Source organism: Pollicipes pollicipes, unplaced genomic scaffold (assembly GCF_011947565.3).
Source record: "Pollicipes pollicipes isolate AB1234 unplaced genomic scaffold, Ppol_2.1 Scaffold_2555;HRSCAF=2994_pilon_pilon_pilon, whole genome shotgun sequence".
In the NCBI taxonomy this organism is placed as follows: Eukaryota; Metazoa; Arthropoda; class Thecostraca; order Pollicipedomorpha; family Pollicipedidae; genus Pollicipes; species Pollicipes pollicipes.
In genome coordinates this window covers 34,165,857-34,193,581 of record NW_023596136.1, presented here as the reverse complement: position 1 = coordinate 34,193,581, position 27,725 = coordinate 34,165,857, and the positions used below count along the sequence as shown (strand labels likewise).

The following is a 27,725-nucleotide window of genomic DNA, read 5'->3' as shown; positions in this document are numbered from 1 at the left end:
TCCCTGTCGCTCGGGACGGGGCTCCGTCGTGCTCTCTCCCGCGACGATGGCGACCCTGCTTCCGGCCGTCGTCCTCTGCTGCGCTCTGCTGGCGGGCGCCGACGGGCACCTCCGACTCTCGGAGGAGTTTGGCCACTCCGCGTCCTCGCGCCCGGCTGGCGATCACTTCCGGGCACCGGAGGACGTGGTCGGCTCCTCGCTGCTGACCCTGCTGGCGGACGCGCTGCCGGCATCGCCCGTCTGCGACGACAAGCTGGAGGGAGCGCCGGCCAGCGACGCGGCGCGCGACGTTCGACCCTTCCTGCAGCACGTGTGCCACCGCCAGCGGCAGCTGGAGGCGCTGCTGCAGGCGACGAAGCCGCAGCCGCCGCCGTCGCTGCCGCCGGCGCCGCGAGCCGCCGCCCTGCCGCGCACCTTCGCCCTGGAGCAGGAGGAGGCAGAGGAGGAGGCACTGGAGGAGCTGCCGGAGTGGGCTTACGAGCTGGGCGGCTGGCTGGCGCCCATGCAGAGGGATGTTCCGAGCAAGCTCTGTCGGCAGCACAGCCGGGTGTACCTGGAGCAGCTGAACAAGGCGCAGCCGTGGGCATTCTCAAGTAAGCCGTTCGTCTGGTGTCGAGTCAGGTGACGTCTCGCGCTGGGCGACCCGCGGAGGACGCCTTAAGCGTCGCCAGCACATGCCTTCCCGAGGGATGACCAGCTTTGCAATCAAGGAGTGGAGGGATAAATCTCGTTCTATGGCCAAAGGGTCGATGAATGGAACGTCGTCAGGGGTGATCACTAGAATTATCCGGCTTAGTGATTGGCAGCTTCTTAAGAACAATGAATGATAAATCTTCTTGCACACACTTAAATGCTCGCGTGATGAACACGTTAAAAGCGTACGGTGTGAATTTAAGAAATCACCTAGTAAACTATCTTTGTCATTGCAGGCAAATAGGAGCACGGTTCCATTTAGAATAGCGCAAAATCTACGGGCATTGCAAGCATTGGATAGATGGCGTCGGGGGAAATAATTGCTAATCCAGGACAAATTCTACGTGTATTCCTCACTACTACGAAGGATAGGAGGACTTGCTGACGTTCGGACTGGGAAATTATGTTTTTATTTGTGCTCTTGGCAGGTGGTAGTGCATGAGGGTGGTTTGTGCAGCGAGAAGCATTTCCGTCCAAATTGATATCAGAAAGACAGATCTAGTCTTTTGTCATTGGGAGTTTTGGGCATTCATCGATCTAAAATATACCAGGAGGTACCAACTAAACGATGTTATAGTACAAACACGGGTTTTATCGGTAGCATTTAAAGTTTTGAGCTGTGCTTACGCATGCACGTTTAGCCAGGTATTGAAGGCAGCTAACTCAGCGTAAGAGATCTGGACTCACAATTCCGACAAATTTAAAAGCATGAAACTGGACGTGTTTTCACGCGGTGAACTTCGTTTGCGATGCGTCCAAGAGATGGTTTTCCTTCACCCTAACAGAAAGGAGTGGATCCAGCATTTCGCCAAGAGGGGGAGGGGGCACACAACATTGTGGGCCTTCCTCTAGAATATGGGGCCACCCCCCAAAATCATTGCATTCCGATATTTTAATTTAAATATTTTTGTCTACGCTATTTTTGATACCGGAACCCACCTTACTATTTGCAGCCCCAAGAAAACTAGGCGTGCCACGTACACGAATACATGGAGTTTGACCATTTTCTCCAGATCATGGTGGATCTTGTCATCTTGAGGCTAAGTATTTACAAAATGGCAAAATGCACGACAGCTGGCTGCTGAATCCCATCGAAAACAAGCACGAACTTGATTGACTGTTCAATGTGATCGGCTTATGGCTGATGAATGATGCAGAGTTTTTGCTTGAATGGCTATGAAGGAGTGCAAATTATCCTAGCATTCAGAACGCGTTCAGAACGCGAGGCATAAATGCAATAAGTAGCTCAAATTGAGTAACCAACGGGAATGGCTTGCACGCCGTCAGATGCACGCAAAATTATGCTCGACAACTGCACAAACATTCATTGGCGCACATCTGACTGCTGCTCTGGGACTAAGGCGGCGAAGGAAATTGTCATCCTGTTATCTCGGAATCGCGTACATGAAGTAATTTATGAAGGAATTGTGTACACGACGTAATTCATTTATTAAGCATGAAGTACTTGGGGCCTTCGGCAACAGAACAAGATATCTCCGACTTCATCGGAAGGGCCCAGGACTAATGTGGATGGCCCAGGAGCAATCGAGAGAACCCCGGCTGATTAAGATCTAGGGGCCGGGGCGGCGGTGATATGATGGTTAGGAGTCATCTCTGTTCCTGCCATTCTGTGGCTCGGGAAGATTAAGAGACTGATTAAGAGACCTGCCAGCCTGTGGCTCGGGAAGATTAAGAGACCTGCCGGTCTGTGGCTCGGACCCCGGCCTCGCCACGTCCGCATTCCGCGTGATACTCAATAAAGGCATCCGTCTTGAAATGTCACTGGCATTCGGTGAGATGCATAGCCCCAATTATTATCAACATTCATTCTCCTATCAACAACGTAGGCCTTTCTATGACATGGAAATTCCCAAGACCAATAGGAACGGCAGCTGAGCGATCGAGAATGCCGCGCCAAGCGATCAAAGAGGTTTCCGCCAACATTGTAAGGTCCTCAGAGCAAGCGGGAAGAACCTAATAACAATATGATGGGGCCCGCGAGGGATAGGGAGTGCCCGACAGGCCAACATATAGGGTCCGGCCAGAGCGCGGGCCCCTCTGAGCAAAGGGGAATAGTCCAAGACTAGTGTCCATGCTTTAATGCCCCCTGTGTAGTCAAGAGCGCCCGGGCGGGTTAACAAAGAGGGCACTGACAAGAGTAAAGGGTCCTCCGCAAATGAGCTCAAAGAGAAAGAGTACTAGATCAATAAAGAGGGTGTCTAAGCATCGAGTGCCTCTGTGCGTTACTTTATAAGGCCCCCAGCAAAAGCACAGCGCCCTTTGAGCAAATGGAAAGAACCCGATATCAATATGAAGGGCCCCTAAGCAACCGAGTGAGCCCCGGCATATGGGACCCCGCCAATAGGAAAATAGAGCTTTTGATGCAAACGTAAAAATCCGTGGAGGATCCTTGATCGATTAAGAGTGCCCAGGCTAGTTAGCAGATACCAGGATCCTACTACGGTAGGACCTATGGTAGGAGCCTACATTCCAACAGGAAGTGCCCAAGGCCCAATATGCAGGGCCCCGAACGATGGAGTGCGCCCAAATAGGTTGACAGATGGGGTCCTGTCAAGAGAGTAGGATCCTCAAAAGCCAATAGGAAGTATGCAATACTGAATGTGATGGGCCCCAGGCCAATGGAGAGGGCCCATGAGCATACGGTGAGTGTGTCGGTAGTAACCGAAACCGACGTGAAGGGGCCCTGAGCAGCCTGGAACATCCCGGCAGTTTAACGTATGGGGCCCCAGCTACAGCGTAGAGGGACTTTGAGACAATTGGGAAGAATCCGTGAAAGGTCCCTGATTGAAAAGAGTGCCCCGGCCTGCCAGCCGAAAGGGCCCGACAAAAGTGCATGGCCCTCCGAGCAAATGTAAAGAAATCAAAGGCGACGTGGAAGGCTTCTTAGCAATGGGATTTACCTTGCAAGTGGACATAGAGGACTTCCTGGAACAGCGTATGTTCTCTGGGCAGTGAAATATACCTTAAACCCTCTCAGTCAACCTAGAATACCCCGGGTTTTTACCACCCTCTCAATCAGTGAATGATTATTCTTATCTGCTCGTGGGCCCTTCACTTTTGCTTGTGACTGATCATGGCTGCTCTGAAACCCAAACACGTCCAACCTTGTCGCACTTCGAGTTAAAAAAACTGCGCCTTTTCGGCCGAATTCGGGCTCCGAAGAGGCCCAGGCGGATGGGGCATGGCCCTGTGGCCTCCTTTGGATCTGCCCCTGCTAACAGCACGAAATCTGTTGTGCCGAGTTGTGCATTTATAGAGTTGAAAGCAACTGTCCGGGTGTGCCGTGCACCGTGGTGGTGTCCGGGTGAGTCACAAAGTTTGCACAGCTTATTGAGAATTTCTTTAGAAAGGGAACTTGCGGTAAAGAGATTGAGCCTACCCGAAAAGCAGCTTTGTATTTTATGCATTGGAAATTATTCCCTACAATTCTAGCCAATTTGGTGCGTTTTGTTGTCGCAGAGCTTGTCCTCAAATTATTAGAATTTTGACAAATATCTCGATACATCAAATAGCTCCGAAGTTTATCGGTCCTTCTGCGGTGGAAAGCCTCATGTTTAAGCTACATTTATCGAGCTAGGTGTCCACTGTGTGTACCCATTCTAATGACTCACATCGAGGTAGGTGTTCGCCATGTGTTCCCACTCTGATGACTCGCACGTCGATGTAGGTATTCGCTGTGTGTTCGCATTCTAATGACCCGCACGTCGAGGTAGGTCTTCGCCATGTGTACCCATTCTCATGACTCGCACGTCGACGTAGATGGTCGCTGTGTGTACCCATTCTGGTGACTCGCACGTAGAGGTAGGTGTTCGCTGTGTGTACCCATTCTCATGACTCGCACGTCGAGGTGGGTATTCGCCGTGTGTACCCAACGCTGTGTCCAGCCAGTTGCCTTTCCCACCTCGAGCCCTCACCGAGCTCGCCGTTCCAGTGTTCGATTCATCCGGGAAGTTTCCCGACGGCATCTTCTACGGCAACCTGAACATGCTGGGCAGCTGGGATGAATGCCTGCAGGTCGAAGCCATGCTGAACCAGACCGAATACCCCAACATCACCCAAGCGGCCTTCAAAGGACAGTATTGTATGGCTAACATCATGTGAGTTCGCAGCCAGCGTAGCCGTATATCCAGCGCCAGCAGCCAGCGGTCGATCCATAACTCGTCCTTACGTAATGGCCACCGCTGCGAGCGGGGTCGCAGGCGGGCTAAGAATCAATGGCCAATTGCAGCACCAACGGGCAGGCCTAGCCCAGCCACTCACGCTTTTGGCTTTTGATATCTTTACTATCACTGATCGCATCGTTGTGAAGTTATCGACAACGAGTGGCGAAGTTCTCTCAAAGTTGTGCTCTCATGCTTTCGATGTAATCAAATGTAGTCTATGTTGTTTGGACGGGTTGTTTATACAGCGAAGCAATATCATCACTTTTACCTCCCCACTCCAACAAGGGCCATTCAAAATTGTCAAACCGCGGGAAAGCTAGCGGGCGAAGATCTGAAACACTATAGATCTTCGCCACCAGGTGTCACAATTTGGAACAAGAAGGAGAATGCGTACCATCGCCTTGTCAAATGTGTGGGTCACCATGTGCAGATTTCCAAGTTCCATCTTGTGCAAACCATGAATCTCCTGTTTGTAAGAATGGATGGATCCCTTCTTTTGATCCCTGTTTGTAAGGATGGGCATTACCAGCTCGGCGACCAGAACCTTAGATCATTAGGTGACCTCCGCACTGCCTGGCCGATGGGTGCGTCAGTAACAGACGAGAAATTTGCCACAGTCACCTTTTCCAAAATCAGCCTCAGATACCAAAGAGCGTGGACCAGACCGAGTCAGATAGGGTCATGTAGGGGGCATGGGTGTATGATCCAGTATGTGTGATCAGTAACAACCCAAATATTAACCCGTGCCCAGCCGAGCGAGTGAGTTGACTATCCCCTACGGTTTTTGAGCACAGGTCAAAAACGAATGATTGTAGTGACGCAGAACTTTTAGTACCTCCTCATCCTATCACTTTGGCATTCTTTGTGCAAACTTGAGGCTTTGATCTACCAGGATCAGTGATCTAAGTCAGATCAAAGAAGTCAACCTCTGCAAAAACTGACCACATCTATTTTTTTTGCATGTGGGTCAACATTTTTCAAGCTTGTTAAAATGGTACAGCATGATAGCACCTACAGTTGAGATATTTTAGGTTTTTTTTGACAAATGCGAGGTCAGTGACCTCGCATTTTCAGTTCAATTCAAGGTGTGAGGTGTGAGGTCAATTCAATGTGTGTGTGTGCATTCTAGTGCGGATTTGGTGTTTGCATGTGAGCAAAATGTACTAACGTACATGCACAACCATCATATGACCGCATAGCGCATGGCCTTGGTCCCAGCCATGACCCGCGTCTATGGGTGCCTTTTGCAGAATAAAATAAAAACACATGCTGAGCTGAAAGTAGGCAGTTTCATTGGGTTATTTGGGAAGCAGAGTTCGAATATCTCGCTTAAAACATGCAGTAGGATTTCTACTGAACATGAGGTCATACAAGTTAATGTGAGGTTATTCAAGGTCAATGACCTATGTTGCCAGTAGCGGAGAAGTTAGATGAAGGAGTGCAACACGTGTGACTATCTCCTCATCGTATTAGTAAATTTGATGACGCCTTATTTCATGTACCAACGTATCTGTTCTCAGTTTTTTATTTCTCACACGGCGTCTGAAAGTTGGAGATTCCAGGGAAAAGTCAAATTCCCCTGGCAGAGCGCGGTTGTCTCAGACCCCCGGCCGGGCGCTGGTTAACAATTTTACCATGCTTTATCACCTTCATTAAAAGCATGACATGCTTTAGACTCAATCAATTCGACGATTTAAACTGCTAGGCTTTGGCAATCGAAACGCCTGCCAATTTTTCAGTCACAGATGATTAACGCATACACACTAAACACCAATCCATTCCTGCCTACTCAACTCAGGAGAGGACGATATTTCAGTACATTGCGAATGCTCCCCTTTCCAACTTGCTTAAAGGCGACGAACCCCACTCGCATAGGTTTCAATACCCCGCGCATGGCAATAATGACCACGTGTGCTGGCGCTTGGCTCGCGCCACGCCACAGACAGCGGGCACAGCCGTCTCCGCCGGGCTACTGGCACATGCGGCCTCTCTTGCTCCCAGTCCCAGCAGCGCGCTGCCAACCGACGACACCGGACTGGGACTCGTCCCCGTTCTGCCACTGCCAGCGTTTGCCTCGATCGCCGGCGGTCCCAGCGCGTTTGGTGTCGTCACTGGCCTCCGGTACGGCTACTGCATACCATCGTCATGCTCAGCGCAAGATGTCATGGTAAGCATTATTTTCCAGGGATTTAAAAGCCGGTTGTTTTCCATTATCTCTCGGTGTAGTAATTATGCCACCGAGCTGGATGACTCATGTGCGGTCCTATGTGCTCGCTGAGGCTGCACTCGGCTTTCGCAAAGGCAGTGGGTGGGTTTTCATGGTAAATACACAAATACGCGTGGTGAATAAATAACACTGGGGATCTGGAGCAAACAGTGATGCCAGACATTCTGCTCCTACGACTGAGAGGTTACGGAACGTAGATAATTTCTCCGTAGACATGAAACTAAACATCTTAAACTCTCAGCAAAGAGGTATTGTGCTCTGTAAAGCCACTGTCCAAACGTGCCCTTTGCTGCAGCTATCACTGAACACATGGCTGTACAGTCGAAACAGCACGTCTGACACTCTGTGAAACCACTGTCCAAACGTGCCCTTTGCTGCAGATATCACTGAACACATGGCTATACAGTCGAAACAGCACGTCTGACACTCTGTGAAACCATTGTCCAAACGTGCCCTTTGCTGCAGATATCACTGAACATATGGCTGTACAGTCGAAACAGCACGTCTGACACTCTGTGAAACCACTGTCCAAACGTGCCCTTTGCTGCAGATATCACTGAAAACATGGCTGTACAGTCGAAACAGCACGTCTGACACTCTGTGAATCCACTGTCCAAACGTGCCCTTTGCTTCAGATATCACTGAACACATGGCTGTACAGTCGAAACAGCACGTCTGACACTCTGTGAAACCACTGTCCAAACGTGCCCTTTGCTTCAGATATCACTGAACACGTGGCTGTACAGTCGAAACAGCACGGGCCTGCTTGCCTACGTCGGCGAGGGAAACTGCCACACCAAGGACGAGGGACAAAACTTCGAAACCAACGACATCGTCGTCATGTAAGGCTACGTGGTTCTGCTCGAGCATTCCAACTTGGTGCGTATGCATAGAGCTGTTTATCAGGTTGGTGGGTAGGAATTGGAGATCGCCGGGTGTCCGAATATCTCGGCACACGCAACTGAGGACCTCTGGCAACTAACTACGCGTCCTGGAGGGCCGTGCGGTGGGGAGGGGTGGGGGGTGGGGATGGGGGGGGGGGGGGTAAATCCGACCCTCACACGGAGTATAGCCATGATTTGCGACGGTGCCTGGGATTTGCTTTTGTTCAAATCCCAGTTAAAATCATATTGTATTTCCACTTACAGGCCTCACGGTTAAGCCCACACTTTGCGGAAATGGTGCAGTATCAGAACCAGGAGACTGGATGAAAATGAGATGACAGCATACCAATTAAGAAATTTCACATCCGTCTGTGTATCCAACAACGGAATAATTTCGCAGTGGGCACTATCAAACTGCTGTCTCAGCCGAAAACGTTTCCCAACTTAACCATTTCCGGGACAGCAAAGTTATCCCGGAATGTCCTTTTCAGCCAAGCGATGTAGGAAAAAGACAGCATTGCCTTTTTGCAGTGGGCGTTCGGCCCGCGCACTGACCCACGGTAGTATGGCTTACCCCCTGCGAATGACCCTGCGTGGCAGTGCGCGTGGGGCCATTGTCAGCCCACCGCACTCCGTTGCCCCTGCGTGACAGAGCGCGCGGGGCCATTATTAGCCCACTGCACTCTGCTAAGCCGCACACTCAAATCACGCTTTTGCTGTAATTTTGCGAATCAAGGAAAGAGGCTGGTATGAGGAGAGGTGCCATGCAAATTCAATGGAGACGCCACGCTGTTCTATGCACAAATATTTTGAGCCACTTGTCGCTCAGAATTTTTTCCGATGTACATGCCTCTCAACACACCCGAATATAGCCCTTTGTTGTAATTTTCCCTTCATATATAAGTGTTGGAGTTGCTAAAGAGTTGGGGTGTAAAAATTAAGATTAAAGCGCTTTTCGCCGCGGTTAGGCATGGCTCCGATATTCTCGTCTGAGAGCTTTGAAGGTGTAATATCATACAGCGTGAGACGCGAATGTGTTGCAAAAAGACCAACACAGAGTGAATCGAGATAAGCCTCTCCAAATATCTCATAAACAAGCATGTGTTACGTCATTATTATTATATACTTTTTCAGCTGAATTCTTCCTTCCATAGCATTCACCATGGGACCAGACTTATCCACTGCGGCATGGGGAGGACTATGATCTAACCCATTCTCAGAACGAAGAGATCAATAAAGTCTCACCAACTGCGTTTTCTACAGACAGCTGCATGAGCGCAACCAGGGTACAGCGAAGGGGGAGGATCACTCTCCCTAGGCTTGGATTTGTTTCTTTTTCACTAAAGATGGCTTCAGAAAGAACGTTCAAAATTGCGTGACGCCTTCTCATCGAACTCCGCCGTCCTAAGAAAACCCTGGGTGCACCCTTGTACACGATTGAATACGATCAACACAAGCTATATTGCCCTACTCCAGAACGTTTATAATGCTCGTGAAGTGAGGAGACCGTGGCCAAGATCTATGTCTTAACCGTGCATGCCACGCCTGCCTGCAGTGTCATCATGTCCTTGTTTGGAGTCATCATCGCGCTGTGCACAGCTCTGGACGTCATCGGTATATACGTGAAGCGGATGTCCAGCTCGGCAGATGGGACCATTATCGGCTCGTCCACGGCCTTCCCACCAGGCAAGCATTGGTGGCTGGTGATATGAGGGTTATGTGGCTTGCATGTCGCACTGTCTCTTCAAACCAGGCTGGAAATCACATAAGTCGTCAAGTGCATTTGCAGGAATATGATGCATAACGACACTGGCCGCCCTGTTCCTCGTAGAAGAACCAGGGGAATGGAAAGCTAGATGTATTGACATCCCGGCTACAGGTCTTTATGGAAACGAATATCAGTAGTGTCAAAAATCACTAAGCAAACTTATATGAACGGATATCACTACCAATATTCGTTCCGATGTAGGCATGTAGCTAAAATACCAATGCATCTATTTCTCCGTTCTCCTGGTTGTTGTACGAATAAAAAGGGCTGATAATCCTAATAACTTGGATGCGAAATGCGCCCATAACTTGAGAGTAGTGACGTATTTGCGAAAAACTTTGTGGAACTGCCGTGACCCTGATGACGTCACACAGCGGACTGGCGAATCGTGAACGCTTTCTCACTGCGCTACAACACCAAAAAACTGCTGGGAACGAAGACGGGCTCTGATAACCTTGGCTGCATTCACGGCATGAGGTACGTACGCGTCTGCGTATTGTGCCGCCAGCATAACAATGATCGCATCCGAGCGGTCCACTTACAGCTGGTATTTTTTGGAAGGTGATGGACATCCGGTACGTCTTTCGAGCACGTTAGTGCTCGGGTCAGTGTGTCGATCCGAGAAACCCCGGCACGGCGACATCCAATAAACAGATGAATAGGACGGATGGTAGCAACCCCAGCAGATGCGTGCACGAGCAGATGGTGGTCTGCTTGGTTATGAGGATGACGCTAACATGCTGGCTTAATGCACGGAGAAAATGGTCATAATGCAGTGATATTCACCCTGGGGACCTGTTTTTTTTAAATGAAATGTAAGACTATGGTACCACCTGCTTTTAGCACACATGGCATGTGTAGTGAGGGGACCCAGTGCATGCAACCGGCTATTCGTGATATAAGTTGCATTATTCTGTATCGATCATTTCAGGTTTCTGTCCATGACATGGGTGGTGCTAGGGCACAACTACCTGTTCGCGTTCATGAACGGTGCCTGGACGAATCCTACCTACTTACCAGAGGTGAGTTTGCTGCGTTATCTACGTCCCTGACACTTCACGTACCCTGTACTGATACAGCGATACTAGCGAATCCTGGTAGTCACTCAGCTTTTCTTTGCGAGATATCACAACAACATTGTAAATAGGAGCAACATAGAGATGGCTAGATGAATTGTGGTGCGAATGCGAGCAGTTTTTTTCCGTTTCTCTTTTTTCCCCGTTTCTCCATTGGTCCTAAGAACACAAACTACCTGAGCACTGCTCTCCACGACCTACAATGTCCCATTCTATCAACATTCCACAGAAATGCAGCCGTACATAGGTGCCAGGTGTTGCCGGTCGGTCTCGAACATGGGAGCTAAGGAAAGTGCCGTCACCAACGGCCAACGTTTTTTTATTTTTCATGGCTGCTTTAAATACATTCGGCAGACATACCTTTATGGGAGCCCACCGCGCACGTGTCCCGTGCTGTTACGTAGACATTGTTCTAGAGCGTCTTCAGCAGCCTTCTGCGCCGCAGAGTTAGACCTGGGACACTCCCACACGGACGGAGCTCATGAGAGCCGAGAAGGATGCGCCGCTCCCCTTCCCTGATTTTAAGTGGTGGCTTATAGCAACACCAGCATATCCAAGTATGCAATACACATTACCAAGCTGTGGCTTATGATAGGAATCCAAATAACCGTTTTCACGATGAATTAACGCCACCGAAATCTAAAAGCATGTTTTTGGAACGCTCTTCCAAATGTTGCAATGACCTTAGTATATGCTAGACACTTAAACAAGGAAATGATTGATTTAATGCAGTTTCACTGACGTTTAACAGGCTAAACCACTTTTACCGAGCTCAGAAAAGTGAATTATACGAAATGAGACCGTTGATCGACATTTATTTTCTTATTCGATGCCTTTAGTTCACCGAAGTCCTAGGATAATACCAGGCCTGGCAAAAATGTGGATCGGCCGAAGGCGTTAAACGCTGACCGCGCTGCCATTTACATCGGTTGTCGTGTTGAAGCAAGGCGAGCTTTCGGTGATCACCATGGGTCGTGTTTCCAGATTGAGATCATCGTAGGCCATGTTGAATAATGTATTCCCTAAAGTACTGCGTATCTATGAACGGAGGCGTGGCCAGGATAGAGTGGCGTGTTTTATCGCACCTGCGTCAGATATGCCAAGGAGTCATCAGAGCTGCCCGTACGAGCATGATCTTGTTTATATCCAGCAAGCCACAGATTTATCAACGTGCACGCCTTAAGAAATGATACTGGATACTTGCAAAGTATTTGAAACTAAAAATCGCGCATAAAAGACGCAGTTGTGTCTTTATGAAAATTGCTGAAAACTTTTTAAAAGTTTTGAAAAGGTCTGTACCGTAATCCTACGTGAAAATGGCTAATGATGATGCTACTGTTGTTAGACAATTTGTCAGCTTGTCATCCAGCAATGATTTCAGGCTTTTTTGGTCTTGTCTTGGCGCCGGGCCAGTCCTGTGTCCTTTGGTAGAAAATCTAGTTGCCTAAAAATGAGTTGGGTGGTCCGGCATACTGGTTGCTTAGGGCTCGCATAAGGCAAACAGAACACACGTCTGGGTGGTGGCCGTAGCAGAGCACAATCATGCGTGGGGGGTCAAACCCACCCTGGGGCGGCACCACCAATTTTTGATAGGAGGATAAGGAGTGAGGTCTTTACCCATCGCGACACTTAAATTAAAAAGGAATTGCGCAATGAGCAGGAGGCATACATAAAATTGCAGCATTCACCTGTTTGCGTTCTAAAGCTTTTGGAAGAACAGGTTAGTGGAAGTGGCGATAGGGCGTGATGGCCAGCGGCAGGGAGCGTACAAAAATCAGTCTTACCTGCGGAGTTAAGGACATTACATTGTAGCCCATGCCCTACAATTCAATCTTTGTTTTTGCTTTTAAAAAAGTATAGTATCCACACGCAGTGGGCACGCGATTATCTTAACAGCTCCTGAACTGGCTTTGATATCTAGGCACGGAGTGCGTTCGACCAGTATAGGGGAATGTCACCCAGCGGTATTTTGGAATTCTAGTGAAATCACACTAGCTTTGTAACAATGTGGTCCTACCGATTCGATGCACCTTATCGTTATATTAGTGAAAATATATGAGGAGCAAATAGTTCTCTGCAAGACTGTTGTTAGGATAGAGGACTGTCCCTTGTCCGACGATGGAGAGGGAAGATAGAGGGGAACTTCACCCCCCCCCCCACGCCTCCCTCCGGTGGTACCGCCCCTGCCGACACTTAGGCTTCTTCCGCTCTTCCTCGCCCTGATGTTCCCTTCATTTCTCCTCTCCTTCTGACCTCTTCTTCTTGTTCCGGCCTTTTATATTTTTCCTGTAACCCATGCACCTCGTCTTTTCTCCTTGCATAGTCTTCTTGTTTGCTGAGATTGGGTAAAAGCTTTGTAGAGTATTTTGCAATTACTCTTGCACAAACGTTGCCCTTATTTATGGTTATGGTTTCACTCCTTTCATAGACGTTTTAACTTCGTTGGCCTTGTATTTCATTTTTGCGTGCCACCTCTTTTTTCCACCTGTTCTTAGTTTAGACGAACAGCTTGTACATGGTGTTGTAAACAATACATTTGCATGCGGATAGTGATGACCTATTTATGCCTTATTTCTAACTGCTCGCGTGGTAGTTAGACCAATGACGTCCTTATTCGTGCAAGTCCTTCTCGCGAGTCGGAAAAATACAAATCTGGTCAGTCTACAGCTTCTTTTTCTAACTTACACTCGCCAAGAATCACTCCACATAACAATGTTCAGGTGCGCAAGTACAACCAACAGCCGCCTTGTGTCTTCGGGTCTACTAGCAAATGAACATGCCTTGTAACCTGCGTGCGTTGTTTTTTAAGGCGTCCCAGACCGCCGGTCACTTGAGCCGACGGTTCCCCTTCCATACTACATTGCAACAAACGGCTCCCCTTACATACTACATTGCAACAAACAGCTCCCTTACATACTACATTGCAAAAAACGGTTCCCCTTACATACCACATTGCAACAAACGCCTCCCTTCCATACTACATTGCAACAAACGGCTCCCTTACATACTACATTGCAAAAAACGGTTCCCCTTACATACCACATTGCAACAAACGCCTCCCTTCCATACTACATTGCAACAAACGGTTCCTCTTACATACTTCATTGCAACAAACGGCCCCCTTACATACTACATTGCAACAAACGGCCCCCTTACATACTACATTGCAACAAACGGCTCCCTTACATACTACATTGCAACAAACGACTTCCCTTCCATACTACATTGCAACAAACGGCCCCTTCCTACTACATGCAACAAACCGGTTCCTCTTACATACTTTATTGCAACAAACGGCCCCCCTTACATACTACATTGCAACAAACGGCTCCCTTCCATACTACATTGCAACAAACGGCTCCTCTTACATACTTCATTGCAACAAACGGCCCCCTTACATACTACATTGCAACAAAGCGGTTCCTCTTCCATACTGCATTGCAACAAACGGCTCCCTTACATACCACATTGCAACAAACGGCTCGTCTTACATACTCATTGCAACAAACGGCCCCCTTACACACCACATTGCAACAAACGGTTCCTCTTACATACTTCATTGCAACAAACGGCCCCCTTACATACTACATTGCAACAAACGGCTCCTCTTACATACTTCATTGCAACAAACGGCCCCCTTACATACTACATTGCGACAAACGGCTCCTCTTACATACTTCATTGCAACAAACGGCCCCCTTACATACTACATTGCAACAAACGGCTCCTCTTACACTACTTCATTGCAGCAAACGGTCCCCTTACACACTACATTGTAACAAACGGCTCCCCGACATACTATCCCAGCCGAAAACGAGTCGTAGTCGCGTGCTAGTGAAAAGGCGTTTCTTGTCACCGAAGAACTTAAGAACAGTCCAAATTGTCGCCTGGAGCCAACCCATCAGAGACCGCTGCAACAGAACTCTATGTGCGATAAACTGCGAAAACAAAGATAGGTGAAATGCAATACGGCATAACTATCAAACAGTTTCGTTTCGGGGTTTCGGTTGCATTCAAGCATCATCTGCTGGGCCAGAAGTCCCGGTGATTGGGACACAGGTCTCAGTGCACGAGTGGCCGGAGCAGCGGCTTAAGGCAGATGAGTACGTTGATTTTGCAAGGTTTAGTCCATTCACAAAATATCACTTTCTACCATTTTGGTATCATATTGCACACTCTTTTTTAAGTTAAAAACTACGTTATCTTAGGTTGAAAATTGTTGTGCTGTGACGAAACACACCTATGAATTGCTTCTTTAGTTCTGTTATGTGAAAAACAGCGTCGCAGTTTTCCGCAGTTCCTAAAATGTAAATTTCTTACCCTTAATCCGCGCAGTGGGGAATATTTACTCCCCATTCCAAAACCATCTGTCAGAAATCCAACAACGGATAAACTATTTCATCCTCTGGGCTACATGGATAGCTTGTCAATGTTGACGTATCGAGCTGTGCCTGTGTTGACGTATCGATGTCTGAGAAGCTTAGCTCTTCAAGCCAGCCACCTTCTCACGACATGAAAGCGACCAATGGCAGCATACAGCCTTGCGCTTAACTTAATCCATTACCAGGTGGCGAGCATTCGAGCCCGTCTGCCTCACAGGGCACGCCGTTTTAAAACGACGCTAGCAGCCTGACCAAGTTCGTCGCAATATACTGTGGCCAGTCACGATTCTTACGACCAGCAATAAGCCTAATTATGTTGTATTTTATAACGTCTAGCATGTGAAGTGAGTCTTGCCGGGAAAACCTGTGAAAACCACTGATATGAAGGGCATTGTGAAAAACACTGCTTCACCAATGATCTGTGACGACAACACTGATACAGTATACTTGTAAGTATATTTCTTAAAACTATCCTAAATCTTTCCTGATTACCTAAAAACTATCCTGATTAAAACTTTTGTTTAACACCATTTTGTGACTGAGCTTGTTCACATAGTGAAACGTCAACGTTTCGACACGTGCTCTACGCAATCTCACGCTGTGCGCGTTCGCGAGCGCAGACCAATACTAAGCTTTGAGTTTCGTCTAAGTAGAATGTTCTGCTGTAATGTGATTTGGTCTGTTGTAATTTGTTTAAATCTTTGCAATTTTGTCACCATTTGGCCGGCAAGAGTGTTCATTTTTTATCTACCATATCCGGTAAATTGAGAGCTTGTTTCGCCCCTTGATGTGATTATTAACCAATGGGAAGCGAGCGTAAAATTGTATGATGGTCGGCTAAACCAATCATGGAGTGTGCGCTCGCCTTGCGGTCGCGAAACTATCTGATGCAACAGGTGGCCGGTGAGGCGCTGACAACTTTTTGGTGAGGCACTAAGGGCTGGTGAGGCGCTTTTTTAAAGGAAGTATTGAATCACATTACGGATGGTCTGCATAGCTTCTGTTGCGATGAAGCAGACAGTGTGTGATGAGTAATTTGTTTGCCAGAGGCCTGGGCTTGAACGAAGACGAGTCTAGTAGTTCCACATAACCCACCCGGCGGCGGATGGCAGATGCAATAACGCGCCACCCGACACGGCGATTCGCTCGGCCGGCGGGTCCAGCGAATACAGCGCAGAGGTTATGTGTGGCTGATGGATGGCAGCCAGTAAAAAATCACGAAGTGGACTGTTTGATCACGAAAAGTCGATTTTGCCATATGCATTTTTTCCACCATTACTACATGTATTTAAGAATATGGTATAACCGTCCTCCACTGGTCTTGCTGGGGTCTTTTCTTTTGTATGTGACGTCAGTGACCGGCATTGCACCACGGGCAGATTTTAAAAGCGCCGGCGTTGGAGGTGGTGGCGAACGGCTTGCTGTCCGTGGACACCTTTTTCTGCTTGGGCGGCATCATGGTCGCTTATGCCTTTATGAAGATGGTGACCTCCAACCGCGGCAAAGTACGCTGGCATGACATACCCATGATGTACCTACATCGGTATCTGAGGTACGTGGTCTGGTGAAGCTTCAGGAGCTGTGGGAGAGAGAGAGAGAGAGAGAGAGAGAGAGAGAGAGAGAGAGAGAGAGAGAGAGAGAGAGAGAGAGAGAGAGAGAGAGAGAGAGAGAGAGAGAGAGAGAGAGAGAGAGAGACGAGAGAAGAGAGAAGAGAGAGAAGAGAATGAAAGGAGGAGAAGAGAGGAGAAGCGAAGAAGGGGAGAAGGAGGGGAGAGAGGGAAAGGAGAGGAGGGAGAGAGAGGAGAGAGAGAGGGAGAGGGGAGGGAGAGGAAGAGAAAGAGAGAGGGATAGAGAGAGGAAGAGGAAGAGAGAGGAGGAGAGGGGGGGTGGGAGAGGGAGAGGGAGAGAGAGGGGGAGAGGGTGTGGGAGAGGGAGAGGGAGAGGGAGAGGGAGAGGGAGAGGGAGAGGGAGAGGGAGAGGAGAGGGAGAGAGAGAGGGAGAGGGAGAGGGAGAGGGAGAGGGAGAGGGAGAGGGAGAGAGAGCGAGTGCGTGGGCATAGGTGTGGGAGATAACGAATTCCGTCGATTTCCAGACTGACTCCTGTGTACGCCATTACCGTGGCACTCACTGCCACCCTGGCGCGACGAATCGGAACCGGACCCGGTCTGGCCAGTGCGCTAAACACACAAGCAAAGGTGTGCCAGGACAGTTGGTGGAAAAATCTCTTATACATCAATAACTTCACCGACATCTTTAGCTTGGTGAGTAGCTCGATCAGACTCATTCCGAATTGAAACGCCATTAGAATCATGTGCGGTCGCATTGCGGTTTTTCTCAACATGGCGCAGACGTCTTACAGTGCATCCTCGCTGAAGCAGACCGCTGCTGATCCCCAGGCGCCGACGACGTATATCGTGCGCCACGCCGCGACACTGATCAACGTCATGTCAATAACCGCCCACACACACATTGAAACGCGGTCGATAGTTCGGCTCATTCTCTGTCGTAGTTTGGGTGCTCTGGCGACGTTGCTGTCAACAGATAAAGCTGCGATGTCATTAAGGCAGGCGAGAGCAATCTTTCAGCCCTCCAACGAAAACGTCGCTGGCCGATGCGGCTCTGGAAGAGTAATTATAAATTCCCCACTAATTTGATTGAGCGCCGAAATTACATCTGACATAATAGCAGCCATCACTCTCATGGTATGTACTTTAAAGGGGAGAAAACAAAACCAGGGCTAATGTTTCACCGCTGTGGTTTCCTCAATAGCATTTGGAGACCAGATAGAGACATTTAGCAAACTAGCAAAACTCTCGCGCACATCTTATTTAACGTAGGAACAATCTTATAAGAATAAATCGGCTCTATACAATGGTCACATACACCATAGACACGAACAATAACATGTCATGTGATGAGCAAACAAGCGACACACGAACGATGCCATGACATGTGCTGAGCAAACACCCGATAAATGACATGGGATACGAATATAACAAAAAATGTGTACAGTACGGTGGCGTGCAATAGGCGAGGATGCTGGAATGCTGGCGCGGTGTGCGGTATGCGAGTGCGCTATACCGCTTGTTTGATAACTTCGTCGACATTGATAGCGTCTTTCGCAGCATGAAAACCAGCGAAAACGCTATCACATACCCACAGAACGACAAAACACGCGCATCGGTTCCTTCCGCAGATGGCAACGCTACTAGAACAGCGTACTTGAAGCGAACGTTTATCGGGCCTCGCCATTGGAGTGGCTTTGTAACGTGGACGGACGTTGAGAGATAAGCTTGTCCAGCTTTTCCATGACCCTTCCCCGTGCCCCGCGGGTGACCGCTCATGTCACGCTTGCCAAGCGGGTGTGCTGGGCAGGTTCACAACGCGCAACGCCATCTATCAGATCACGTGTTAAACGCGTGCCCCTGGTGAGAAATCCTCCTACACGGCCAGACTCGTTGCCCCTTGATTATTGCCGCACAAAAATTACGGACGAAGTTTGTTTCGCATGACCGATATACGTCACTTTGGTAGTGAGCATATCACACCCGGCTCCCGTGGGGCATCCAGTCAGCCAGAGGTCAAATCCGCTGGCAAATGTCATAAATGATGCTGAATACATTAAAAAACAATGCAAAAACAAGTCGTAGATAGAACGCTTCTGGTCTTTTTCATATGTTTTCAAAGAGTCAGCTGCGTCGCCCAGCGAAGTAAGCACACAAGCACTTGAACGTAGCTTTTCACTGAGCAAGGCACGGGTTAGTCTGTTACAGGACAGCAAAATGAGAAAAGACCGTTGGAAGAAGTACATGGGTATTACCTTCTAGCTTCTTACATTGTAAAAGTAGCAAACAAACAACAGCGGTCTCAAGACTGCTTGCTATTATCTTCAGTGCAGTTATATTAAGCGAGGGCAATTAAATTCATAACGCGAATATATTTGTTATTAGTATTTGTTTTTATTGTAATATATATATATATATATATATATATATATATATATATTTGTTATTCATAACAAATGTCATGCTGTTGTTGACCACGTTATGATGTGACGGTAGCGGACGGGTGCATCACAACAGAGCAAATTAACAAAAACACCGGGCTGAGCAGAGATAAAAAACAATGTCCATTGGATTGCTATCATTTTTACCCCTCCAAGTGATAAGGGGTGTTGATATTACACAGCAGGTACGTGGGGTAGTTCCCATTGTCTGCTTCAGTTTGCCCTGCCAGTCTTTCTCGAGCTTTGCTGTGAATTTCTATGTGCTCAAATTATCGGATATGTTTTCAGTGCATTGGCCAGTCCTGGTACCTGCCCGTAGACTTCCAGCTATTCCTAGCTGCACCATTCATGATGTTGCCATACGTCTACAACAAGAAGATCGGTAAGGGATTTGCGCAAGAGACTTGAGCAGGCCCACTTCCTCCCTAGTGCAATCGTCACAATCGCTGCATGAGTTACCAATGGCTTGTTCAATACCAGACTTTTGCGCCATTGTCAGACTTAATTCGCCACGAGTTTGATTTGACTGTTTAATAAGCTTTCGCTAAACCTAAGATGCATCACATCAGCCACTGTTCGTTCAAAATCAGAATGTTGCGCTGCAACTGCCAATTCACTGGCTGTCTCACTCGGGCTGCGTCCCCCAATCTCCATGACCGGCAATATTGAGTCCTGTCTCAGCCTGCACCGGCCGCCCCCCGGCCCGCCTCCCGCCTCCAGCTCATGACACCCTTCCTCGCCCTCCCGACCGGCTGAGGTCGGCCGCGCTGCTGTTGCAGGCGTCGCCTGGCTGGCACTCCTGGCCGCAGGCTCGGTGGCCGTGCCTGCCGTCATCACCTACCAAGAGGATCTCCCGCCCACCGATCTGTTCTTCAACATCAACTCGATGTAGGTCCTCGCTTCGGACGCTCGCGCTCCTGCGGTGTAGATATTCGGCTTTGGCGCCCGTGTAGGTCTTCGCTTCGGACGCTCCCGTTCCTGCGGTGTAGATATTCGGCTTTGGCGTTCGTGTAGGTCTTTGCTTCGGACACTCGCTCTCCTGCGGTGTAGGTACTCAGTTTTGGGGGCCGTGACCTAACGGCCCATGTTTTCAGTTTGGGGCTTTGCGACGATGCTGGTCGTAGGCTTCTGAGAGGTTTGATTGACATGGAGCTCGCGACCGGTCGCAGTGGGCATTACTCGTATTTTTTTACTGGAGGTAGAGAAGGTGAATGATGACATTTCGTGGACCCCGCTCACCCGCTGCCCATGATAAATGCCTTGCTGAACCTCGGCAATCATTGATGATGGGGTCTCACATAAAATTCTGGGTCTTGTTGCTTACACTGATATCCCTCCGGACAAAAGATTGGTTCTTGCTGGATCCCTGCACGTTCCAGGCTGCATCCTGGTTCTTGCTGGATCTCTTAGCATAGTTCTGGGCTGGATTTCGGTTTCCGCTCGATTTGTCAACAAAATTTCACGCTGGATCTTAGTTCTTGATGGTTTTCTTGGTTTGGTATCATACTAAAATTTGGTTCTTGACGTATCTTTCAGCTATTGGCAGGCTGAATGCATGGTCTTACTGGATCTTTTGATGTAATGTGGGGCAGGATCCTGGTACTTGCTGGGTGTTTTGACCTAATATGAGACTGGATCCTGACTCCTGCTGGATCCTTCGATCAATGATAAATAATAATATACCAGACTGTAACAGATTTGCCTTGGGAGGAAGACGCCTCTCCAATGGCTTAAAGCGCCCACCCACTCGTAGAATTTCGTCCCCTGAGGAAAACAATGCTGAAATGGACGAAAAATCTTAGGAAGCTGGGTAGTGTTACTTGCCAGATAAGAAAGATGATTCAAATACACCAGATCGTGCACCAGGGCAAAACAGCTGTAAATGTACATCTAACATAGCAGCCGTGCCATTCGATTATTTCCCAAATGTGCTCGGTAAGTGAAGAGAGACCGAATGCCCTCGATCTTTATGCCCTCCCCCCCCCCCCCCCCTGCGATAACTGGGTTTGCTTCCCATTGCAAGTTCCTTGAGCGTACACTGAGCCCACCCCCTCCCAATTTATGAAACGGTCCTATGCCTATGTCCTTTGGGGCCATTATGACCAGTGGAGGGTCCATTATTGACTGTAAGGGGCACATTCCGGGTTGTAAGGGCCCACTATCTAATCTTAGGGGGTCATTTTAACATTTAGGAGTTTTCTACCTCTCTCACAACTTGAACATGGTTCCCACGCCCCTGATTGTCAGGCACGCGTCTGCCTCTTTCATAATATAAGCGCATTAGATTGTGGTATAATGATATGATAGACTATGGTAAATGCTTGGCTATGTTTCAGACCGAAAGCGCAACAGTTTTTCGAGGACTTCTACATCAAACCGTGGTGTCGGGCTTCGCCTTACATCGTCGGCATCGGGATGGGTCTGCTTCTGCACCACATAAAGGCTAACAAGATCACATTCGAAAGTCGAGGGGGTTGCTTTGCACCACATCACGGCTACCAAGATCACCATCAGACTACCCGCCGGTAAGTCGAGGGGTTGCTCTTGCACCACATCAAGGCTAACAAGATCACCATCGAATACCGCCGTAAGTCGAGGGGTGGCTTTTTGCACCCACATCAAGGCTAACAAGATCACCTCAGAATACCCGCCCGTAAGTCGAGGGGTGGCTTTTGCACCAAATCAAGGCTAACAAGATCACCATCAGAATACCCGCCGTAAGTCGAGGGGTTACCGCCTCACTACTGAGTTCGCAGAATGCCAGACATCTTGTGCTGAAGCACAGAAACGCCAGTGGTGGTGTCGGTTGTTGGTCCGTGGCTGCCAACTTTGAGAGCAGGGTGGCATTAGTGGGTTTCATTAATTTGGGGGTTGACGTAGTGCCAAATTTGATTGCAGGGTGGCATCAGACGGCTCTATTAATTTGAGGTGGAATACGTTATGTCCTGAATACATGTGATCGCCGAACGCTGTTGTGAAAATGCTCACTTCAGCCCAGCACCAGCCAGCCCAGTTAAGATAGTTACCAATGCTGCATTTCACGTAAGGTAAAACTCTTATCGGTTGTTTAAACTTGCTAAGCTGCGGCAGCAAGGTGGCATTCGAGATGGAGTGCGTGAAAACCAGTCATGAGTCGCCCCAGCTGTGGCCACCGCGTCGCATTAGCGCCATCTATGTTTCACCCGGTGGCGTCATCTGTGTGGCAGGCTGTCAACGTTGCGATGTGGGCGCTCATGTCGGCCACGGGCCTGGTGATCGTGTACGGCACGCACCAGTGGAACAAGGACCCGACGGCCACCTGGACCACAGCCGAGGCCGTGTCCTACGGCTCGCTACACCGTCTCGCCTGGGGCATAGCCCTCAGCTGGGTGGTGTTCGCCTGCGTCAACGGATACGGAGGTACGACCGGGACCCGTTCCAAGGCATGAAGTACGACCAGATAACGAAGAACAATTTGAGACTCGAGTCCGGCCCGGCGGTGGGAACCGGACAGCTCCATGCTATCACTCCATGGTATTTTCTGACTCGGCTTGTGTTCTGTTGGATGCAATCTGTATGTTTACCCTAACAAGCCTGAAAATCTCATCGCAATACGCATACATCCTCCCCGCATTTTCGTCGCCAACTTAAGTTGTCAGTAAAATTGCCTAACAGTTACATCCCATAAAAATACGAGCATTGACTTGTGGACAGGACCAAATATCATGCAGCGTCAGAGCCAACATGGACACCTGTCACCATGCACGTGTTACTCTCGGGCTCACCTCAAAATAATTAAATAATGTTCCTCACGCCGATGCGTGCTGCAAAGCTGAGGACTGGCTGGATCAGGGCGTCGCTGAGCACAGCCTATGACTTGGTGCAAGGATGCCGCGCTGACCGCCGCTTGGCACTGACCGATTTCAGGATTCGCAAACATGCTGCTGTCATTCAAAGGCTTCATCCCGCTTGGCCGACTGACCTACACCACCTACTTAGTGGCCGTGCAGGTGCAGACCTGGTACTTTTCCTCCTTCAAGGGTACGGCGCGCTACGGCAACACCATCATGGTGAGCAGGGTGCAGTGCCTTCTGGGGGCCATCCTGCTCTCGTGAGAGCCGGGGATTCCGGCGTCACCTCGCGTCGAGGGCGGTCTCTGGCAGGGTCCAGCACCAGATCTGTTGGAGCTGTGTGACGAGGCTCGGAGTGGGCTCGCTGGCAGAGTGTTTTGCCGCAATTGTTTGTTTGGTTTTGTGTTTTTGTTTTGACAAAGAATCACGACACATGGTCAGGGCTTGCTCTCGAATATTCCGGAGCTCAAACAGCGTGTACAAAAAAACTTGGTGGCAAAAAGTGACTATTCTGGTCATAATAGTCTGGAAAAGATTACACAAAAATAGACAAAATAATGTTCTCAAGAACGGGATGATCCTAACTGAATCCCTATGAACAAAACCCGACCGTCAGTTTTCGGTCACATTTGACAACAATGAAATCAAACCATCACAAAGCTTCAAGATTCTAGGTGTCGACATCAATTCGTGTCTTTCATGGGAAGAGCACGCCCCATTATCGTGCGCCGCTGCTACGGCACTCTCACAGGTCTCGCCAGGATGCGATATCGTCTTCCCAAAGAAGCTGATGAGTTCTTGATCGAGGCACTTGTTTTCCCATGTAGGATTCTGTTCGTCAGTATTGGGAGACTTTAATGTGACGCAGAAGCGACGAGCGCAAGAGGTTTTGAACTTTGACGCCCGTATCGAATGCAATACCGTGGGCAGAGACTGAGTGACTCCCCCTCTGCACGAACTAGGGTGGCACAAAATGGAAGAACTGACATGTGAACGAAATATTGATGGTCAGTCGCAATATTCTCACAGTCACCCGCGCGCCAGAGATGCTACGAGATCGTGTCGTACTCCGCTCTGGCGTGTCCGTCTGTGCCACCCGAGCAACGCCCGTGGCAGCAGCAGCTGCCACGTGCCCGCACTGAGTTTGGGCGCTGGCCGTTCATGTATCGCGCGTCTAGGCAATGGAACTCGCCGCCTGAAGACGTGCGAGTGTCAGCGATCGTAAACGATGTGGTCTTTGTTGACATATTGACCTCCTATTTGCCAAGGAGAGGAGCGATTCTTGTCGTATAGTGTGTCGCCTTTATCTGCGTTTTATTAGGCCACATTATGAAGCTCTTGGCCGCTAAGTCACGCAGCTGGGGAACAGCTGTCAACCTCATCCAGTAGGTGCAGAATTCACCTGCAATATCGGCATAGTTTGTCATCGGCATAGAATAAATTTTGCCGACATTGTTAGCAATGTTTGAAATGAAAGCTTTTTATTGACGATATTTGCCCCAAGATGGTTCAAGCTTACCATCTCACACGCAATGCCACTTTCATGAACCTGCCAAGATCCGGTCAGAGGCCATTTAATACATGTCAGGAAGGGAATGGAGAAGATTGGCATTAAATCTCCATTTTTAATGCATGGCTATAGTTTGTTCACATTTCTGCTGTTGTCTCATATGACAAATTCCGGTAAAGCTCAATTTGATTTAATGTTAAGTTTAAAGCTCAATTTGATTTAATGTTGACAAAGCCGACACGAATATTTGAATCGGCAAAAGTGACTATTAATTGTTATGAATTGCCGAAGCAGATGACATATTTCGGGCCGTGAATATATGTTTAACGACTTTTAGAAATGAACGCAATGCGTGTCTGCTCATCCTTTGTTTGAACGCCAGCGACTGTAGTAGCCGCATTAGCTGTATTGGCTATTTATATCAGCAAACATGGCGTGGTCAGGATTCGAACTCGTAGCCGCATGTGGATACCGAAGACGCTATCCGCTCGACCCGTGCCCTAGCATAAGCCACTTTCGTTAAGTTGAATAACTTTTATTGACGACGTTTGTTTTTCAGGTGTTCACCTTCCTGAGTAACCTGATTGTCTCCACGGCGATCGCCGCCGTCCTCTCCCTCTGCTTTGAATCTCCGATGATGAGCATAGAAAAGATCATCTTTCCACAAAGAAGTAAGAACATTTGCTAGAAAGCTGCTACGCTAGCTGTCACTTAACCAGCTATTGTTTCACTTCCGAAGACAGGTGTAATGCCATTTTCGTAAAATGCAGAACAATTCACAATGCACGTGATGATACTTCACGTTGTTTTGCTGTGCTCAGGTTCTTTTAGATGACAATCTGCTTTACACTAACATGCTTGTGACCCAATTTCATTAAACGGCGAAAACCTGATCAAAGACGCTGTGTTATCTGGCGCTATCGCTTTTCGCTGGTTGGAGTCGAGATGCTCGCTGCTGAAATGAAGCGTACCTCCGCACGACAGCCATCATTGGACTGCACCGACACGCTCCGAATGTGTACTCGCTTACGGGACATTCTCTTGCAGGGACGAAAACGGGACCTAGTGAAACAACACCTAAAGACCTGGCTTCTGCGGGACCAGCGCCCGGAGAAACACCCCATGAGTCAAGAACCAGGCTCTAGGAGACTACAGCTGGCGTGCCAAACACAGATAAAAGTGGCGTGTCTATTCTGTTTATACATTATTGCTACCGTAAGTTAACCAGCGTATCAAAGCATTTAGCAAAGATGAGCATCCGTTTCAACAAGGCGTTCACCATCTCGGAGAATGCAATAAGTATCAAGCACGTATGGTTTAGTGATGCAGTGCCACGGTATGCTCACTGTGCGCTGTGCGCTACGCGTCAGGCCGCCTTAACCACAAAGGACAAAGTCTCAAACAGCAACTATGTGTGGGTTGCGGCCAGTGCGGCCTATAATGCGACACATAAGCAATTATTTGTCATGGAAGACTTGTACCAGTCACAACTTTGATAAGGTCGATGATGCATGTGGTTGATACCTCTGATTGTTGGATATATTAATGAATAAATGAGGCATGGTTGAAGTGCTTGTACTTTTGTGAACGCCGTAATAAACAAGCCTTGCTTCTCTCTTGAAATACTTTACGTGCGTCCAGCAAATCCCGATAAAAACCACACCTCACTAACATTTTTTTGCGTTTTGATGTGGAAAATCCGATCCATAGCGTATGGGAGCAGTCTACTTAGTTGCTAGCTATGAAATGGCAAAGTTTTCTAACTTCCGCCCCAGGCTCTTAATTTTACGGCCACAGAAATGTCGGTTCCGACGAAAAACAGCAACGTAAACACCCGCTGGGTACCTGTCCAGGTACCAACTCCATGCGCTGCCACTCACCTGCCAGACGATGGGTCGAGGTGAGTGGAGTTGAGACAGACTCCAGCATCAACTTTCATCCCCTCTCCAGCTACCCTCATGACCAATCAGTCATGGCGGTAACAGCTGATAAGACTTGTGACGCATAAGCTTTTCGGCATCGGCAAATTCGGATGCCAAAAAGGAGATGATGATATTTAACGGTGCTCATCATAAGGACATTTTAATTCAAAATGCTGCGCAAGCATGTAGCAGGCTCAAATTGAATTCCAAAGCTATGAGAATAGGATGGACGCTCTGAGGTTTTCACTATGTATCGGCATCAGTTTGGAGAGGGTGTGCTTACTTTTCAGGTGCTATTGCAAAATATGCCCAGGAAGGAAAAGAAAGTGACCGTAAAGTGTCACCAAGGTGGTTTTAAATGCAAAAGTAATCAGTTTCGTACTTATGTAGGGCCTGGAAGACGAAATTTCTTAACAGACGTAACTGAGACTTGTTGTTTCTTTGGAACAACTCTATCTAAAATGATGATACAGGTTTAACGCCATAGAATAATGTAGTTATATAACATGCATTTTTTGAGCCATTTCACGACGGTGAAAAAATAAAATAGTGCCTGGAAAGTGAGGACAAGATATAAAACTTTCTGAAAACAGTAATGCCAAGCACAATCCGTGTTTTTGAAAATGGGACAACACCTAAGGTGTCTTTGAGTGAGCTTTATCGACATCAATCCGGCCCTGTTCGATTTGTAGTCAGCACGATTGTCAACTAGAATGCGTGACGTCATGAGTGCTGACGGAGCGTTCGATGTATGAGCTGACGGGAAAATCTTTAACTTTACCCTTCTTTTTCCTTTACTTCAGACCACACACCAACACTGACTTACCGTCGGCCATAACGCATTGCCTATAAATTGGCGTTTGGAAGTGGAGCCCCTGGGGCCGGTATTACCCCCATTTACCCCATCCGTAAGCTGAGTGTTTTTCCCCATTACCGTCTCATTTAAATATCTCTTTCCTTCTGATTTTAAATGATTGCTCAATTTGTGCACGCAAAAGGTCCATCGATCCTTCACTGCTCCTTATGCTAGCGTGCGGCACATCCTTTTATTGAACAAAGTCTACTTGGCCACTGTTGATCTGACTGCGTGACCTCCCCTGTCTCTGCGGTATCTGCAGCTGGAATTGCCTTCGGTTGGTGACCTTACGCTGTGATCCGGCCATCTACGGCGGTGCCCAGAGTTCAAGCTGTTTTCCCACGGTTGCTGCACTCCATACCCTGTGCTGTTATAACGGTTTCCTGG

General features: G+C 48.5%; 1 protein-coding gene across 1 annotated transcript; it reads left to right on the top strand.

The window, feature by feature from the left end:
* LOC119105830 (nose resistant to fluoxetine protein 6) lies at positions 1 to 26,117 on the top strand. Its single transcript, XM_037229377.1, has 17 exons — positions 1 to 593; positions 4,646 to 4,811; positions 6,879 to 7,044; positions 7,825 to 7,946; positions 9,544 to 9,674; positions 10,131 to 10,233; positions 10,688 to 10,778; positions 16,594 to 16,766; positions 17,307 to 17,475; positions 19,509 to 19,602; positions 20,000 to 20,108; positions 21,557 to 21,662; positions 21,908 to 21,937; positions 22,427 to 22,619; positions 23,127 to 23,269; positions 25,120 to 25,231; positions 25,608 to 26,117. Exons 1-17 carry the CDS (start codon positions 47 to 49, stop codon positions 25,703 to 25,705), a joined length of 2,553 nt encoding a protein of 850 aa, XP_037085272.1. The 5' UTR covers positions 1 to 46; the 3' UTR covers positions 25,706 to 26,117.
* The last annotated feature ends 1,608 nt before the right edge of the window (positions 26,118 to 27,725 follow it).